The following is a 19,142-nucleotide window of genomic DNA, read 5'->3' as shown; positions in this document are numbered from 1 at the left end:
ATCATCAAGACCCCTCTCCTTGGTGAATACTGAAGAGAAGTATTCATTGAGAACCTCACCCACTACCACAGCTTCCAGGCACATCCTTCCACCTTTGTCTTTAATCGGACCTACCTTTGCTCTAGCCATCCTTCTGCTCTTCACGTACGAGTAAAAAGCCTTGGGATTCTCCTTAATCCTACTCGCCAAAGCCTTTTCACGTCCCCTTCTCACTCTCCTCAGCCCCTTCTTAAGTCCCCTCCTTGCTACTCTGTATTCCTCACGAGCCCTGTCCGATCCTTGCTGCTTACACCTTATGTATGCTGCCTTCTTCTTCCTAACTGGTTGTTCCACCTCCCTTGTCACCCACGGTTCCTTCACCCTGCCATTCTACCCTATCTATGCCTCTCACAGACCTTGATCATGTTACCCCTCAGCCTCTTTCACTCCAGGGGAAACAAGCGACCCCTCCCCATCACGGACGGAGATCTACAATGGGTTTAGCACTGACATTACACACCACTGAGTACTCCATGTGGATGGGAAGGTCAGTTAAGGGTGTGGGAGCTGGCCGATTTCACAACTCACAGTTGCTCCTCCACTTCTTGCCCGATCCTCAGATCCCCATTCCCCTCTTGTTCAAACACCTACCGACCCCGCACCAAAGCAAGAGCTGACCCGTAGGCCGCCAGCACCTTTTCATATATCGTCGCATTCCTCGCGCTGGTGGGAATCCAAACTTCTTTGAAGAACTTTTCGCTGATCGGATCCTGTACGTCAATGCTAGGGTCGTTGAAACCCCCCAGGATGAGCCTGTGAGGGAGTAAAATAACAGCTCAGTAACCACCAGCAACGACATCACTGACCTGGTAACTTGGAGGGATGGTGAGGGAGGGGTTTGGTATTGGTATTGGTTTACTATTGTCACTTGTACTGAGGTACAGTGAAAAACTTGTCTTGCATACCGATCGTACAGGTCAATTCATTACACAGTGCAGTTACATTGAGTTAGTACAAAGTGCATTGAGGTAGTACAGGTAAGAATGATAACAGTACAGAGTAAAGTGTCACAGCTACAGAGAAAGTGCAGTGCAATAAGGTGCAAGGTCACAGCAAGGTAGATCGTGAGGTCAGAGTCCATTTTATTGTATAAGGGAACCTTTCAATTTGGTTACTGGACCAGTGATCCAGAGGGTGGGGGAGGGGTTTGGTCACTGGACCAGTGATCCAGAGGTCACTGAACCCTGAGGTTGGAATGAACACCCTGACACAGCCTCCCCCCTCTCCCTCCCTCCCTACCCACCACCATCACCCCCGCCACCCCGCACCACCCCCCCCCCCGTGCGAGGACTCACTTGAAGCAGTGGAGCCTGAGGTGGAGAGCGAATTCCCCGGCCTGGTACTCGACCCCGTCCATCACCGAGGGGACACGAGTCGTGTCCTCCACGATCACCGCCATTTCGCTGTCTCTCTTCCCCAGCATACTTCGGTCGTTGACATTAGCTGAGCCTGTGTTTAAAATCAACATCACGTCGTACGGGTTTGTAGAGGTTCACAAAATCAGGAGGGGCAGAGATAAGGTGGATGGTCACCCTTTTCCCTAGGGTAGGGGAGTCTAAGACTTAGAGGGCGTAGGTTTAAGGTGAGGGGGGAAGGATTTAAAGGGGACCTGACGGGCAACTTCTTCACACAGAGGATGGTGGGTGTGTGGAACGAGCTGCCAGAGGAAGTGGTTGAGGTGGGTACAACTGGAATGTTTAAGGACATTTGGACGGGTAGTTGGATAGGAAAGGTTCAGAGGGTTGGGGGCAAACGGGACTAGCTCAGGAAGGCACCCGGGCAGGTATGGAAGAGTTGGGCCAAAGGGCCTGTTTCCGTGCTGTATGACTCTGTATTGGAAGACCACCCAGAGATGAAATGTCACGTGAAGTAGTGGTGGGTGTCTCGGTCAAAGTGCTGGTGGGTGGGAGTGTCCGGCACACAAACCCACTCTCATTCACCATCAGCCCCGGGGTGGGGGGAAGAGGGAAGGTGGGAGACCCACACATTCTGTAACCCCAGCACCGGCCCCCAAGTGCTTGGCACGAGATGTATATTAAAAAAACCATTCCAAGCATGGGGAAAGGTCGCAGCTACTATCCGCACAGCAAGATCCCACGGGTGTCTATTGGCCGTGTCAACAGGCACATCGGGTGTACTGTCTTGCTCTTTGTCCCATTATTGAGCGATCCAATACCAGAGCATTTAAGGTGAGATGGGATAGGTTCAGAACAAATGTGAGGGGTACGTTTTTCACTCAGCGAGTGGTGGATGCCTGGAATGCGTTGCCTGATGGGGTGGTGGTGGCAAACTCATTGGGGACATTTAAAGGGGGCTTGGATGGGCACATGAATGAGAGGAAAATGGAGGGATTAGCTATGTCGGCACAACATGGTGGGCCGAAGGGCCTGTTCTGTGCTGTACTGTTCTACGTTCGTCCGATCACGGTCAGACTAGTAGTTGGCTAAAGTCTCACCTGATGGACAGTTCCTGCAACAGTGTGGCACTCTCCCAGTGAGGCAGCAAGGACCAGCCTGCATTTTGAAGCCCGATCCTTCTGGTTCAGAGAGCACCTCTCACCTACAGTGAAGGATACGACAGGCAGCGTGTGCCCCTGAGGTTGGTACACAGTGGGAGCGGGAAAGCAGCCAGCATAATCAAAGACCCCACATTCTCTCTTCTCCCCCCTCCCGTTGGGCAGAAGATACAAAAGCCTGAAAGCACGTACCACCAGGCTCAAGGACAGCTTCTGTCCTGCTAAGACTATTGAACAGTCCCCTAGTACGATAAGATGGATTCTTGATCTCACAATCTACCTCATTATGACCTTGCACCTTATTGTCTGCCTGCACTGCACTTTCTCTGTAACTGTGACACTTTACTCTGCATTCTGTTATTGTTTTACCCTGTACTACCTCAATACACTGTGTAATGAATCTGTATGAACCTGTATGATAGGTTTTTCACTGTACCTCAGCACAAGTGACAATAATAAACCAATTCCAATTCCTCCACAGCCCTCTTTGGGGAACTCTGCCTCCTTTTCCCATCCTGACTGCAGAATCCTCACAGGCAGCCAATGTGACTGGCTGCTTGGCTGGCTCGATGACGTCAGGGTTGCCAGGTGTCAGGGGCCCTTTGGAACTGATGCCTGATAATGCAGGCAACTTGTGATTTGGAGGTCACTAGTGCTTGGCGAACAATCTCAGCGGTGGACGGTTCAGGGCCTAACACGGCACCAGGACTGAGCACACTCTGACTCAGCGTTACAGTCACAATCATGGCAGGGAACAGACCCTTTGGCCCATCAAATCCATGCTAACATTTTTGTCCACCTAAATATCCAATTTGCCTGAATTAGGACTGTATCCTTGTGTCTAAACGCCCCTTAAATGCAGTAATTGCATCTGATTCCACCCCCTCCTCTGGCAGCACGTTCCAGATAACACCCACTCTCTGTGTAAAAATCTTTCCTCTCAGATCCCCTTTAAAACTTATGAGGATAGGTTGAGTGAGTTAGGGCTTTTCTCTTTGGAGAGGAGGAGGATGAGAGGTGACCTGATAGAGGTGTACAAGATGATAAGAGGCATAGATCAATTGGACAGTCAGAGACTTTTTCCCAGGGTGACAATGGCTAACATGAGGGGACATCATTTTAAGGTGATTGGAGGAAGGTATAAGGGGGATGTCAGGGGTAAGTTTTTTACACAGAGAGTGGTGGGTGCGTGGAACGCACTGCCGGCAGAGGTTGTAGTGGCAGGTACATTAGGGACATCTAGGAGACTCTTAGATAGGCACACGAATGATAGAGGAATGGGGGGCTATGTGGGAGGGAAGGGTTAGATGGATCTTAGGGCAGGATAAAATGTCGGCACAACATTGTAGGCCGAAGGGCCTGTACTGTGCTGTAGTGGTCTATGTTCTAAAACTCCTTAGGTGGTCACCAGAAAGTGGGAGGTAATTCCACCGCTACATCTTTGGGAATCTGAATTCAGTTAAAAACAAATGCAGAGGCACAGCTGGCAGAGCTGCTGCCTCACAGCTCCAGAGACCCGGGTTCGATCCTGACCTCAGACGCTGTCTGTGTGGAGCTTGCACATTCTCCCTGTGTCCGTGTGGGTTTCTCCCAAGTGCCTTGGTTTTCTCTGTATGGGTTGGTAAACTGCCCCTGAGAATAGGTGAGTGGTAAATGATGGGCTGGTAGGGGAGAGACAGCACAAATACAGGCCATTCGGCCCAACTAGTCCATGCCAACCAAGATGCCCATCTAAACTAGTCCCATTCACCCGCATTTGGCCCATATCCCTCGAAACCTTTCCTGTCCACGTACCTGCCTGAGTGTCTTTTAAATGTTGTTACTTGCAAGGAAGTATGGAAATGTGGAACAGACAGCAGAATCTCACAGAGTGACAACACTGCTCAGTTACAGAGCTATGGGAAAATGAGGAGGGGTGAGTGGGACTGATGGAATTGGTCTGCTGGAGGTTAGCAGGACCCAATGGGCCAAATGATCTCCTTCTCTGTTGTAATATTTCAGTAAAATAATTAATGTGGAAGTTGAAAAAGGAATCCAGTGAAGGTTGTAAACCGTCAGCAACCCGATCCCTGACCTGGTCTGGGACTGCAAGTGAATCCAGGTTCACTCCAAGGCATTTGTCACTCTGAGTGACCCTCGGCCCCATCAGTTTGAAGTGAAGAGGGGAGAGATTTCACAGGAACCTGAGGGGCATCTTCTTCACACAGAGGGTGGTGGGTGTGTGGAACGAGCTGCTAGGTTGAGGCAGGTACAATTACAACGCCTAAAAGACACGGACAGGTTCATGCACAGGGAAGGTTTGGAGGGAGATGGGCCTCATGGGACTCACTTAGATGGGAATCTTGGTCAGCACAGATGAGTTGGGCCAAAGGGCCTGTTTCAGTGACCCTAAATGCAGCAAAAGCAAGGAGCAGAGTGTGTTTCTACACCGTCAGATTCTGGGGCCGTTCTCCTTCAAATGAAGGATGAGGGAAGATCTCACAGAGGCGGGCACGGTAATGTAGTGGTTAGCGTAACGCTTTACAGCGCCAGTGACCCGGGTTCAATTCCTGCCGCTGTCTGTAAGGAGTTTGTACGTTCTCCCCGTGTCTGCGTGGGTTTCCTCCGGGTGCTCCGGTTTCCTCCCACATTCCAAAGACGTACGGGTTAGGAAGTTGTGGGCATGCTATGTTGGCGCCGGAAGCGTGGCGACACTTGCGGGCTGCCCCCCAGAACACTCTACGCAAAAGATGCATTTCACTGTGTGTTTCGATGTACATGTGACTAATAAAGAAATCTCTTAAAACCTCATCAGAGGTTTGAGGTGTGTAGGGAAGGCAAAGCCGTCTCCAGGAGGGTGAGAGGGTCGCTGTTGAAGGTGATCGGAGACTAGGGCAGGGTGGACAGTTGGGGAGGTTTGATCGCTGTGGGCTGCTGCAATCGGGGAAGTGCTGCCTGGAGAGATGGTGGAAATAGACTCAACAGGAACTTTCAAAGGGGAACTAGGCAAATAACTGAAAGGGAACCATTTTGTAGGCCTGTGGGGAGACAGTGAGGTTGTGGAGGGTGCATGCAGAATGTACAACAGTACAGCACAGGAACAGGCCCTTCGGCCCACAATGTCTGTGCCGAACACGATGCCAAATTAAACTAAATCCCATCTGCCTGCACGTGATCCACGTCCCTCCGTTCCCTGCACATTCATGTGTCTGTCTAACAGCCTCTTAAACCTCTCTATCATATCTGCCTCCACCCCCACCCCTGGCAGCACATTCCAGGCACCCACACTCAATGTGTAAAAAAACTTGCCCCACACACCTCCTTTAAACTTTCCCCTCTCACCTTAAATGCATGTCCTTAGTATTTGACATTTCTACCCTGGGGAACAGATTCTGACTGTCTACCCTATCTATGCCTCTCATAATTTGATAAAGTTCTATCAGGTCTCCCCTCAGCCTCCGACGCTCCAGAGAAAACAACCCAAGTTTGTCCAACCTCTCCTTATAGCTGATATCCTCTAATCCAGGCAGCATCCTGGTGAACCTCTCCTGCACCCTCTCCTATAATGGGGACGACCAGAACTGCACGCAACACTCCGAGAGACGTTTCAAAGAGCCAGCTGAGGAACGATGGGCAGAGTGCTGGGGGTTCCATAGAAAGCAGAGTGATGCCTCCTTGCTGCTCCTCCCCCTCACCTCCGCCCCACTCACAGGGTCAGTATAATTCCAGTCTCACTCACCGATGATGACTGTCTCATCATCTGCAATCAGCAGCTTGCTGTGGACATAGATGAGTTCCGTCACAAGCTTCCCATCCAGCTCGGCGTGAGTCCGCAGTCCGCACACCGAGAAGTAATTCATCCACATGTCCTCCACTGCCGGCACAGAGAGATGGCTTGTGAGTTGTTGAGGAGAGTGCGGCAGCAACCAACCCAGGGCCCTGGGCTCAGCAAACGGGCACCCCCCACATGCACCACAGAAAGCATCCTATCCTGATGCACGGTAGTGTCAGGGCGGGCACGGTAGTGTAGCGGTTAGCATAACACTATTACAGTGCCAGCGACCCAGGTTCAATTCCAGCCGCTGTCTGTAAAGATTTTGTACGTTCTCCCCGTGTCTGCGTGGGTTTCCTCCGGGTGCTCCGGTTTCCTCCCACATTCCAAAGACGTACGGGTTAGGAAGTTGTGGGCATGCTATGTTGGTGCCGGAAGCGTGGCGACACTTGCAGGCTGCCCCCAGAACACTCTACGCAAAAGATGCATTTCACTGTGTGTTTCGATGTACATGTGACTAATAAAGATATCTTATCATGGCTTGGTACGGCAACTGCTCTGCCCGTGACCACAAGAAACTGCAGAGAGTTGTGGACACAGCCCAGCACATCATGGAAACCAGCCTCCCCTCCATGGACTCTGTCTACACTTCCTGCCGCCTTGGTAAAGCAACCAACATAATCAAAGACCCCACTCACCTCGGACATTCTCTCTTCTCCCCTCTCCCACTGGGCAGAAGATACAAAAGCCTAAGAGCAGGTACCACCAGGCTTAAGGACAGCTTCTACCCCGCTGTTATCAGACTCTTGAATGAACCTCTCATACGCTAAAGGTGAACTCTTGACCTCACAATCTACCTCGTCGTGGACCTTGCACCTTATTGTCTGCCTGCGCTGCACTTTCTCTGTAACTGTAACACTGTATTCTGCATTCTATTTTTCTTTGTACTACCCCGATGTACCTATGTATAGAATGATCTGTCTGGATGGCTCACAAAGAAAAGTTTTTCACCATATTTCAGTGCACGTTACAATAGTAAACCAATACCAATTACCTGCACTGCCCCAACGTTCACTCCCTCCAGCACCTGCACACTCTGGCTAGAACATCTACAAAATGCACTGCAGTTAACCGGCTGGGCTCCTGAGTCAGCACTCCCCACCTCCGCCCCCTCACCCCCCAAAAACCCCTGACCTCTACCACTGGGGATAGAGACATGGGGACATCACTAACTCCTGTCCAAATTACAGGCACTGTAATGTAGCGGTTAGCGTAACACTATTACAGCGCCAGCGACCCAGGTTCAAATCTGGCCACTGTCTGTAAGGAGTTTGTACGTTCTCCCCGTGTCTGCGTGGGTTTCCTCCAGGTGCTCCGGTTTCCTCCCACATTCCAAAGACATACGGATTAGGAAGTTGTGGGCATGCTATGTTGGCGCCAGAAGCGTGGCGACACTTGCGGGCTGCCCCCAGAACACTCTATGCAAAAGATGAATTTCACTGTGTGTTTCGATGTACATGTGACTAATAAAGATATCTTATCTTATTTTACACCCTGCCTGGGTTGAAAATATATCGCCGGTCCTTCATCAGCACCTTCTGAAGAGGCAACGAGCGGGAGGCAATGATCTGCCTTCAGACAAAGAACATTCTGAGAATTGGTTTTGAACCTCGAATGGTTCAACTCAAGTCGTGCAGGGCTACAACACCCAACCGTTGTCCTGTGTTTCTATATTATGAGACCTTCTAGGGTTCAGCAGCCTGCTGACGTCTGTGAGTCCAGGCCTCACCAACCCTCACACTGTCGCTCTCCGAGCTCTGCCAATTCCTGGGAGTGAACATCACCAATAGCGTGTACTGGTCCAACCATGTAGATGTCACGGCCAAGAAAGCTCACCAGCACCTCTACTTCCTTAGGAGGCTAAAGAAATTCGGCATGTCCCCTTTGACCCTCACCAATTTTATAGATACACCATAGAAAGCATCCTATCTGGGTGCATCACAGCTTGGTATGGCAACTGCTCTGCCTGAGACCTCAATAAACTGCAGAGAGTTGTGGACACAGCCCAGCACATCACGGAAACCAGCCTCCCCTCCGTGGACTCTGTCTACACTTCTCACTGCCTCGGTAAAGCAGCCAGCATAATCAAAGACCCACCCACCCCAGACATTCTCTCTTCTCCCCCCTCCCATCGGGCAGAAGATAGAAAAGCCTGAAAGCACGTACCACTAGGCTCAAGGACAGCTTCTATCCCGCTGTTATAAGACTATTGAACGGTTCCCTAGTACAATAGGATGGACTCTTGACCTCACAATCTACCTCACCATGAACTTGCACCTTATTGTCTGCCTGCACTGCACTTTCTCTGTAACCGTAACACTTTATTCTGCATTCTGTTATTGTTTTACCCTGTACTACCTCAATGCACTGCGCAATGAATTGATCTGTACGATCGGTGTGCAAGACAAGTTTTTCACTGGACCTCGGTACATGTGACAATAATAAACCAATTCCAATTCCCTTCCCCTGTGCCTCCTGCACTCCCCCCCACCAGCTGAAGAACATCGAGAGGTGGACTCCCAGCCCTGACCCTACCCCCAGTCCAGCACAGTACTTACTCTCTCTCCGGAGACGCTCGATGATGGAGTACTCTCCTCTTGCGATCGTCCTGCAGGAACAGAAGCAAGGTTACGTCGCTCAGTGACAAGTCATTCCAGACGGGGCAGAGATCGGCCGAGGAGGAGAACCATTGCCAGGGAGTGAACCGTGGTGATCTGAGACACACCAGCTGAAAAGTGGTGGATGGGGGGACCTTCCAACAGGGGCTGGGGGAAGATTGGAAGGGAAACACTCACAGTCTGGGGAGTGGGGGGAGAGAGCTGGGGAGCGGGAGTGAATGGAGGGATCTGGAAGAGCCAGAACAGACATGATGGGCCAAATGGACCTGATCAAAGTTTGTAAACTGATTAGAGGTGGAGATGGAGTAGACAGTTGGAGTCTTCTTCCCAGGGTAGAAATGTCAAATACTAGAGGATGTGCATTGAAGGTGAGAGGGGGAAAGTTGAAAGGAGATGAGTGGGGCAAGTTTTTACACAGATAGTGGCGGGTGCCTGGAATGGGCTGCCAGGTAGTGGTGGAGGCAGATACGATAGTGGGGTTTAAGAGTCTGTTAGACAGACACATGAATGTGCAGCGAATGGAGGGATATGGGGAATGTGCAGGCAGAAGGGATTTAGTTTAATTTGGCATCATGTTCAGCACAGACATTGTGGGCCGAAGGGCCTGTTCTTGTGCTGTTCTGTTCTACGTTCCATCACCTGTCGTCTGTGCTCTCCTTCCATCTGTGTGATCCCACAAAAAGCTGAAGGCAGAGTAATGCCTCCTGCTCCCACACCACCCCCGATCCCCCCTCACCCACAGGGTACAAACTTCACCCCCTCCCGTCACCTGCAGCTTCAGAGTGACTGCACCCCCTCCACACACGCAGTGCCCTGATCAATGAACACAAGCAGAGGATATTTTCCAGGATGCTGCCTGGTTTGGAGAGTGTGCATTATGAGGAGAGATTAAGGGAGCTGGGGCTTTACTCATTGGAGAGGAGGAGGATGAGGGGAGACATGATAGAGGTATACAAGAAATTAAGAGGAATAGATAGAGTGGACAGCCAGCGCCTCTTTCCCAGGGCACCAATGCTCAATACAAGGGGGCATGGTTTTAAGGTAATGGGTGGGAAGTTCAAGGGAGATATCAGAGGAAGGTTTTTTTACCCAGAGAGCGGTTGGGGCATGGAATGTGCTGCCTGGGGCGGTGGTGGAGGCAGGTACATTGGTCAAATTCAGGAGATTACTAGATAAGCATATGGAGGAATTTAAAATAGAGGGATATGTGGGAGGAAGGGGTTAGATAGTCTTAGGTGAGGTTTAAAGGTCGGCACAACATTGTGGACCGAAGAGCCTGTATTGTGCTGTACTGTTCTACGTTCCATGTTCTATCTACTCTACCACCTCATCTACCCATGTGGCCACCTTCAGGGAGCTGTGGATTTGAACCCTAAGATCTCTCAGCGGTTGAAATTTTTGAAGGGATGATGACAGAATTACGGAGCACAAATTTACGGAGCACGGAATTACGGAGCACGGAATCAGGGCCTTCGGCCTCACCACTCTGTGCCGACCAAGGTGTCTTCATGAGTTACTCCCATAGCCCTGCGCCTGGCCCATTCCCCCCTGAACCCGTCCTGAAAGCAAAGACGAGAGTTTTAAAACGGCCGTGTTGTCGGGCGGGGGTCCGGCCTGGGTGGGTGGGCACGGGGAGTGAATGGGACGTGGTACCAGGTGGGACCGGGGCTGCAGGTTTCCGGGAGGGGTCGGAGATGCTACCTGTAGTTGAAGTGCATCACAGCCTGAATCGCCGCCCCTCCTCCTGTCTTAATGTCCCCCTCAAATCCCGGCATGAGGGGAGTCACCAGGTAGACACGGAACCGCTGCTTCTCCCTGAGGGAACAAGAGAAAAGGAAATAAGATGAACAGGTAGATCATGGGGTACACCAGAGACTACGGGCGCTGGAACCTGGAGCAGACACAAGGGGCTGGAACCTGGAGCAGACACAAGGGGCTGGAACCTGGAGCAGAAACAAGGGGCTGGAACCTGGAGCAGACACAAGGGGCTGGAACCTGGAGCAGACACAAGGGGCTGGAACCTGGAGCAGAAACAAGGGGCTGGAACCTGGAGCAGACACAAGGGGCTGGAACCTGGAGCAGACACAAGGGGCTGGAGAAACTCACTGGGTCAGGCAGCATCTGTGCAGGGAAATGGAGAGTTGACATTTCGGGTCAAGATCCTTCACCTGGACTGGAAGACAGGAGGTGTAAAGAGGTGAGGGGGAGGGACGGGGCAAGAGCTAGCAGGTGATAGGTGGATCCAGGTGAGAAGGGATGATAGGGAGATGGGGGAGGGAAGGGTTGTAGTAGCGAGAGGGTATCCCCAGGAGCAGTCCAGTATATCCCCTCATGGGATTACATTGCTTACGGAAACAGGCCATTCGGCTCAAACAGCTCATGCTGGCGTTCATGTTCACTCAGTGCTAACTCTCTGGAGTGTGGGAGACTGAGGGGAGACCTGATAGAAGTTCATAAAATGATGAGAGGCAGAGATAGGGTAGACAGTCATAGTCCCTTTCCAAGTGTAGAATCCATCGGACAGAGCACAGGGGCTCAGCAAACGTTGCTTTGTGTGCGCCCGGTCTCACCGGTGCGGGGGAGGCCGTGTCAGGAGATGTCTGGATCCACCCATCACCTGCCAGCTCTTGCTCCACGCCTTCCACTCACCTCTTTATACCGGCTGCTTCCCCCCTGCTCCCTCAGTCCAGGTGGAGGGTCTCGACCTGAAACGTCGACTGCTCATTCCATCCCCCCCCACCCCACAGATGCTGCCTGACCCCTCCCGGAACCCTGCAGCCCTCATCCCATCTCGTACCACAGATACCCCACAGATTGCGCTGAGTTCCTCCCGCAGCTTGTGTGTTGCTCCAGATTACAGCATCTGCAGTCTCCACCTCCCCATTCCCACACCGATACATCTGTCCCCCATAGAACACTAGAGCACAGAAAGCAGGCCATTCGGCCCTTCTAGTCTGTGCCGAAACTTTATTCCGCTAGTCCCATTGACCTGCACCCAGTCCATAACCCTCCAGACCTCTCCCGTCCATGTATCTATCCAATTTATTCTTAAAATTTAAGAGTGAGCCCGCATTTACCACGTCAGAGGGCAGCCTGTTCCACACTCCCACCACTCTCTGAGTGAAGAAGTTCCCCCTAATCTTCCCCCTTTCACCCTAAAGCCATGTCCTCTTGTACTTATATTTCCTAATCTAGGTGGAAAGAGCCTACTTGCATTTACTCTGTCTGTACCCCTCATAATTTTGTAAACCTCTATCAAATCTCCCCTCATTCTTCTGCGCTCCAAGGAATAAAGTCCTAACCTGTTCAATCTTGCCCTGTAACTCAACTCCTGAAGACCCGGCAACATTCTAGTAAATCTCCTCTGCACTCTTTCAATATTACTGATATCCTTCCTATAGCTAGGTGGCCACGGTGAGGCGAAACACGAACTACTGTGACAGTCTTATGCTCATTCGTCTCCCCAATGCAACTCCTCACACTTACATACTGTGCTGCTGCTGCAGAGGGCCAACCTTCGTGGCATGTATACCCTGGGTGTGCAGCCCATGACAATAAACTTGAACTTGTTATTTCTTTTGTTTTTGTACTATTTATTTATTTTTGTAATTTATAGTAATTTTATGCCCTTGCACTGTACTGTTGCCGCAAAACAACAAATTGCACGTCATAGAAGTTGGTGATAATACACCTGATTCTGGTCTCAGAGTGTTATGGTGAACCCTTGATGCCGTGTCCTTCTTCACCTGCTGGGGGCTCCAGTGGTATTGGGATTGGTTTATTATTGTCACTTGTACCGAGGTACAGTGAAAAATTTGTCTTGCACACCGATCGTACAGGTCAATTCATTACACAGTGCAGTTACATTGGGTTGGTACAGAGTGCATTGAGGTAGTACAGGTAAAAACAATAACAGTACAGAGTAAAGTGTAACAGCTACAGAGAAAGTGCAGTGCAATAAGGTGCAAGGTCACAACAAGGTAGATCGTGAGGTCAGAGTCCATCTCATCGTATAAGGGAACCGTCTTACCACAGCAGCATCTCCTGGGTCCTTGCGCACATCATGTTATGTGCCCATCAGGAATGTCACTGAGTGATTCAATCTCAGACCGGTGAGGTGGGGTTTGATTACACTGAACGGCAAAGGAAGGTAAAGGATAACAGTCCAAGAGCCCAACCTCAGCCTTCAACTCCTGCTGATAAAGTGTAACTCAGCACTCAATGCCAAGCAACTTGCACCTTTAAAAACATAACACATCCCAGGGATCTATCAAACTGCTGTTGAACCAAGGCTCCACAGGGAAGGGTTTCAGAGGTGGGTGCGGAGAAGAGGTTCCCTCTGGCGCGAAGATCCGGAGCCGGGAGACACAAGAAATTCTGCAGATGCTGGAATCTGGAGCAACACACAAAAAGTGCTGGAGGAACTCAGCAGGTCAGGCAGCATCCATGGAGGGAAATAAACAGTCGACGTTTCGGGCTGAGACCCTTCATCAGGACTGGAGAGGAAGAGGGCAGAAGCCGGAATAAGAAGCTGGGTGAGGGGGAGGAGCACAGGCAGGCAGGGGAGAGGTGAGTTCAGGTGAGAGGGGGGAGGTAGGTGGGTGGGGCAGGGGGGAGATGTGAGGAGCTGAGAGGTGACGGGTAGAAGAGGCAAAGGGCTGAAGGAGGAATCCGGGAGGAGAGGGCAGTGGACCATGGAACCATCCATTATGGGGGAGGGGAGGAGAGGAGATGGGCAGCTCATCAAGGCGGGGGAAGGGAGCCACAGGAATAAGGGAAGACAAGGGGGGGGGGGGGGAGAGGGAGAAAAAGAAAAAAGAAGGGGTGGGGTTATCGGAAGTTGGAGAAATCGATGTTGAGGCCGTCAGGTTGGAGACTCCCAAGGCGGAATGAGGTGTTCCTCCAACCTGTGCCTGGCCTCAACGTGGCAGTGGAGGAGGCCGTGGACAGACGTGTCAGTGTGGGAGTGGGATGTGGAATTGAAGTGGGCGGCCACCGGGAGGTCCTGGCTGTTGCGGCGGACGGAGCGAAGGTGCTCGACGAAGCGGTCGCCCAGTCTGCGTCAGGTCTCACCGACGTAGAGGAGGCTGCACCGGGAGCACTGGATGCGATAAATGACACCCAGGAGCCAGGAGTCACCGTTTAAAAATTGGGGGTCACCCAATTAAGGCAGCAAGTCAGTTCCTGCATCTAACATCAATAAAGAAGCTGCACACCATCCAGGACAAAGCAGCCACAACTGGCAACCGACTCACCACCTAAACAGTTATTGTTTTCACCGCTGCACCATGACTACAGTGTGTGCCATCGCAGGGCGTGGCAGCAGAGTTGTTCAGTGTTGTGAAGGCAGGGGGAGACAGACTCTTGCTAAGCACAGGGTTGAAAGGTTACCACAGTAGACCTCGTTGCCTCTGTCTACACTTCTCACTGCCTTGGTAAGCAGCCAACATAATCAAAGACCCCTCCCATCCCGGACATTCTCTCTTCTCCCCCCTCCCATCAGGCAGAAGATACAAAAGCCTGAAAGCACATACCACCAGGCTCAAGGACAGCTTCTATCCCGCTGTGATAAGACTATTGAACGGTTCTCTAGTACGATAAGATGGACTCTTGACCTCACAATCCACCTCGCTATGACCTTGCACCTTATTGTCTGCCTGCACCGCACTTTCTCTGTAACTGTAACACTTTATTCTGCATTCTGTTATTGTTTTCCCCTGTACCACCTCAATGTACTGATGTGATGAAATGATCTGTCTGGATGGCATGCAAAGGAAAGTTTTTCGCTGTACCTCGGTACATGTGACAATAATAAACCAATTTACCAATTTAGACAAAATGAGGTTACAATCAGATCAGCCATGTTCTTATTAAATGGTGGAACAGGCTTGAGGGGCTGTGGCCTGCTCCCACTTCATATGTTCATAGCACCAGAATGGAAGAGAGGAGATGGAGAGGGACTTCCAGAGAGACAGCTGAGGACACGGGGGCCTGTGGTGAGTGACTCAATCCAGGGATGACCAAAGGCCAGAACTGGAGGAGGGCAGGGATCTCGGGGAGTTGTCGGGAGGAGGGAGCAGAGGGAGGGGCAGGGCGAGATTTTATAATCGTAGAGGGATATCGGTGTCACGGTTGAAGTGGCATAACCCTCCCCACCATCCAGGACATCTTCCAGAAAGGGTCCCTCAAGAAGGCGGCATCCATCACTAAGGACCCTCACCACCCGGGACATGCCCTCTTTGCATTACTACCATCGGGGAGGAGGTACAGGAGCCTGAAGACCCACACTCAATGATTCAGAAACAGCTCCTTCCCCTCCACCATCAGATTTCTGAACGGTCCATGAAGCCATGAACACCACCTCGTTATCCCTCTTTTGCACTATTTATTTTTGTAACATACGGTAATCTTTATGTCTTGCACTGTACTGCTGCCGCAAAACAACACATTTCACCAACACGTCAGTGATAATGAACCTGATTCCGATTCCGATCCTGAAAGACATTATCCATCCTTGTGTGATTTAATCCAGTGCGTTGGGAGAAGGAACAGAGTCAGTGATCATGAAGGGGTTACTGGAGAGACTGATATCAGAAAGACGCAGGGGAGATACACTGCCTGGGCAACAACCGTCTCCGTCCTACTGAGCCCTCCGTCCTACAAACCAGCTACTATCTTCATCATTGTCCAACACGATATGGGTGAGAGCTCAGTACTGCTTCCTGGAGGAGCACACAGCACACGCTCTTCACTCTGAAAACCATTAGTTCCCCATCTCACCTCATCACCATTTCCCTCCTGCAGCTGCTGTTCACGTCCAGCTTCCCCTTCCCTCCCTCCCTACAGCACCGAGGGACCACCTTCTCCACAGGCCTCGGTGGCACAGAGGTTCACCCAAGTGTAAACTATTTGCTCGCATTTGGTCCATATCCCTCTAAACCTTTCCCATCCATGGACCTGTCTGAGTGGCTTTTAAATGTTGTTAATGTACCTGCCTCAACCACTTCCTCTGGCAGCTCGTTCCATATATGGACCACCCTTTGGGTGAAAAAGTTGCCCCTCGGGTTCCTAATAAATCGCTTCCCTCTCACCTTAAACCTGTGCCCTCTAGTTCCTGATTCCCCAACCCTGGGAAAAAGACTTAGTGCATTCACCTTATCAATGCCCCTCATTATTTTATACACCTCTATCAGATCACCCTCATTCTCCTGCGCTCCAAGGAATAAAGTCCCAGCCTGCTCAACCTCTCTCGAAAGCAGTTCTTTGAGTCCTGGCAACACTCTTGTAAATCTCCTCTGCACTCTTTCCTGCTTAATGGCACCTTTCCTATAGCAGGGTGACCAAAACTGAACACAATGTTCCAAATGGGGCCTCACCAATGTCAACGTATTTGCAGGCAGGCAGAAGGAAAGAACATAGAACACAGAACATTACAGCACAGTGCAGGCCCTTCGGCCCACAATGTTGTGCCGACATTTTATCCTGCTCTAAGATCTATCTAACCCTTCCCTCCCACATCGCCCCCCATTTCTCTATCATTCATGTGTCTATCTAAGAGTCTCTTAAATGTCCCTAATGTATCTGCCCCCACAATCTCTATTGGCAGTATGTTCCACACACCCACCACTCTCTGTGTAAAAAAAGTACCTCTGACATCCCCCTTATACCTTCCTCCAATCACCTTAAAATTATGTCCCCCCGTGTTAGCCATTGTCGCACTGGGAAAAAGTCTCTGACTGTCCACTTGATCTATGCCACTTATCATCTTGTACACCTCTATCAGATCACCTCTCATCCTCCGTCGCTCTAAAGAGAAAAGCCCGAGCTCACTTAAACTATCCTCATATGCTCTCCAATCCAGGCAGCATCCTGGTAAATCTCCTCTGCACCCTCTCTAAAGTTTCCACATCCTTCCCATAATTGGTATTGGTATTGGTTTATTATTGTCACTTGTACCGAGGTCCAGTGAAAAGCTTGTCTTACAAACCGATCGTACAGGTCAATTCATTACATAGTGTGGTTACATTGAGTTAGTACAGAGTGCATTGATGTAGTGCAGGTAAAAACAATAACAGTACAGAGTAAAGTGTCACAGTTACAGAGAAAGTGCAGTGCAATAAGGTGCAAGGTCACAAAAAGATAGATCATGAGGTCATAGTCCACCTTATCGTATAAGGGAACCGTTCAGTAGTCTTATCACAGTGGGGTAGAAGCTGTCCTTAAGTCTGGTGGTACGTGCCCTCAGGCTCCTGTATCTTCTACCCGATGGAAGAGAAGAGAAGAGAGAATGACCCGGGTGGGTGGGGTCTTTGATTATGCTGGCTGCTTCACCAAGACAATGAGAGGTAAAGACAGTCCATGGAGGGGAGGCTGGTGTCCGTGATGTGCTGGGCTGTGTCCACAACTCTCTGCAGCTTCTTGCGGTCCTGGGCAGAGCAGTTGCCGTACCAAGCCGTGATACATCCAGATAGGATGAGGTGACCAGAACTGAACACAATACTCCAAGTGTGGTCTGACCAGAGTTCTACAGAGCTGCAACATCACCTCGCGGCTCTTGAACTCAATCCCCCGACTAATGAAGGCCAACACACCAGACGACTTCTTAACAACCTTATCAACCTGTGCGGCAACCTTGAGGAATCGATGGACATGGACCCCAAGATCCCTCTGTTCCTCCACACTGCTGAGAGTCCTGCCATTAACCTTGTATTCTGCCTTCAAATTCGATCTCCCGAAGTGTATCACTTCATATTTATCCGGGTTGAACTCCATCTGCCACTTCTCAGCCCAGCTCTGCATTCTATCAATACCCTGTTGTAATCTACAGCAACTTTTTGCACTATCCACAACACCACCAACCTTTGTATCATCAGCAAATTTACTAATCCACCCTTCCACATCCTCATCCAAGTCATTTATAAAAGTCACAAAGAGCAGGGGTTCCAGAACAGATCCCTGCAGAACACCACTGGTCACCAACCTCCAGGTAGAATGTGCTCCATCTACCACCACCGTCTTCTATGGGAGAGCCAATTCTGAATCCACACAGCCAAATTTCCCTGGATCCCAAGCCTCCTGACTTTTTGAATGAGCCATCCATGAGGAACCTTATCAAATGCCTTACTAAAATCCATATACACCATGTCCACTGCTCTACCTTCATCAATGTGCTTTGTCACATCCTCAAAGAATTCAATCAGGCTCGTGAGGCACAACCTGCCCCTCATAAAGCTATGCTGACTGTCCCTAATCAGCCTATGCTTCTCCAAATGCCCATAAATCCTGACTCTAAGAATCTCCTCCAACAATTGGCCCACCACTGAAGTAAGATTCACTGGTCTGTAATTCCCAGGGTTATCCCTACTCCCTTTCTTAAACAAAGGAACAACATTTGCCACCCTCCAATCATCCGGCACTACTCTTGTGTCCAGTGAGGACGCAAAGATCGTCGCCAAAGACGAGGCAATCTCTTCTCTCGCTTCCCATAATAACCTTGAATATATCCCGTCCGGCCCTGGTGACTTATCTATCCTAATGTTTTTCAGAAGTTCCAGCACATCCTCTTTCCTGACATCGACATGCCCTAGCATATCAGCGTGTTGTACGCCATCCTCACAAATATCAAGGTCTCTCTCCCTAGTGAATACTGAAGCAAAGTATTCATTAAGGACCTCGCCTACCTCTTCCAACTCCAGGCACATGTTTCCCCTTTTATCTCTGATCAGTCCTACCCTCACTCTAGTCATCCTCCTTTTCACATATGTGTAGAATGCCTTGGGGTTTTCTTTAATCCTACTTACCAAGGCCTTCTCATGCCCCCTTCTATCTCTCTTAAGTCCATTCTTAAGCTCCCTCCTGGCTACCTTGTAGCTCTCCAGAGCCCTGTCTGATCCATGCTTTCTAAACCTCAGGCAAGCTTCTTTCTTCCTCTTGACAAGATATTCTACATCTCTCGTCGACCACGTTTCCTTCACTCTGCCATCCTTACCCTGCCTCAGTGGAACAAACCTGTCCAGAATCTCATGCAAGCATTCCTTAAACAACCGCCACATTTCCGTTGTGCACTTCCCCAAGAACATCTGTTCCCAATTTACGCCCCCAAGTTCCTGCCTAATAGCATCATAATTCCCCCTCCTCCAGCTAAATACTTTCCCATAGT

The 19,142-nt window shown here is 50.4% G+C and overlaps 1 protein-coding gene across 7 annotated transcripts in view; it reads right to left on the bottom strand.

Annotated features, from left to right (window-relative positions):
- Positions 1–19,142, bottom strand: part of LOC127571989 (phospholipase D1-like) — a 168,484-nt gene that overhangs the window by 12,258 nt on the left and 137,084 nt on the right. For all 7 annotated transcript variants that reach the window (XM_052018785.1, XM_052018783.1, XM_052018786.1 and 4 more), the window contains 5 exons: positions 10,685–10,798; positions 8,924–8,973; positions 6,273–6,407; positions 1,335–1,488; positions 675–792 (listed from right to left, as the gene is read on the bottom strand). In XM_052018785.1, the coding sequence (XP_051874745.1) occupies positions 675–792; positions 1,335–1,488; positions 6,273–6,407; positions 8,924–8,973; positions 10,685–10,798 (571 nt within the window). The remainder of the gene's footprint in view (positions 1–674; positions 793–1,334; positions 1,489–6,272; positions 6,408–8,923; positions 8,974–10,684; positions 10,799–19,142) is intronic.

Source organism: Pristis pectinata, chromosome 6 (assembly GCF_009764475.1).
Source record: "Pristis pectinata isolate sPriPec2 chromosome 6, sPriPec2.1.pri, whole genome shotgun sequence".
In the NCBI taxonomy this organism is placed as follows: Eukaryota; Metazoa; Chordata; class Chondrichthyes; order Rhinopristiformes; family Pristidae; genus Pristis; species Pristis pectinata.
The sequence above is the reverse complement of the archived record's forward strand: the minus strand, read 5'-3'. Positions and strand labels throughout refer to the sequence as shown.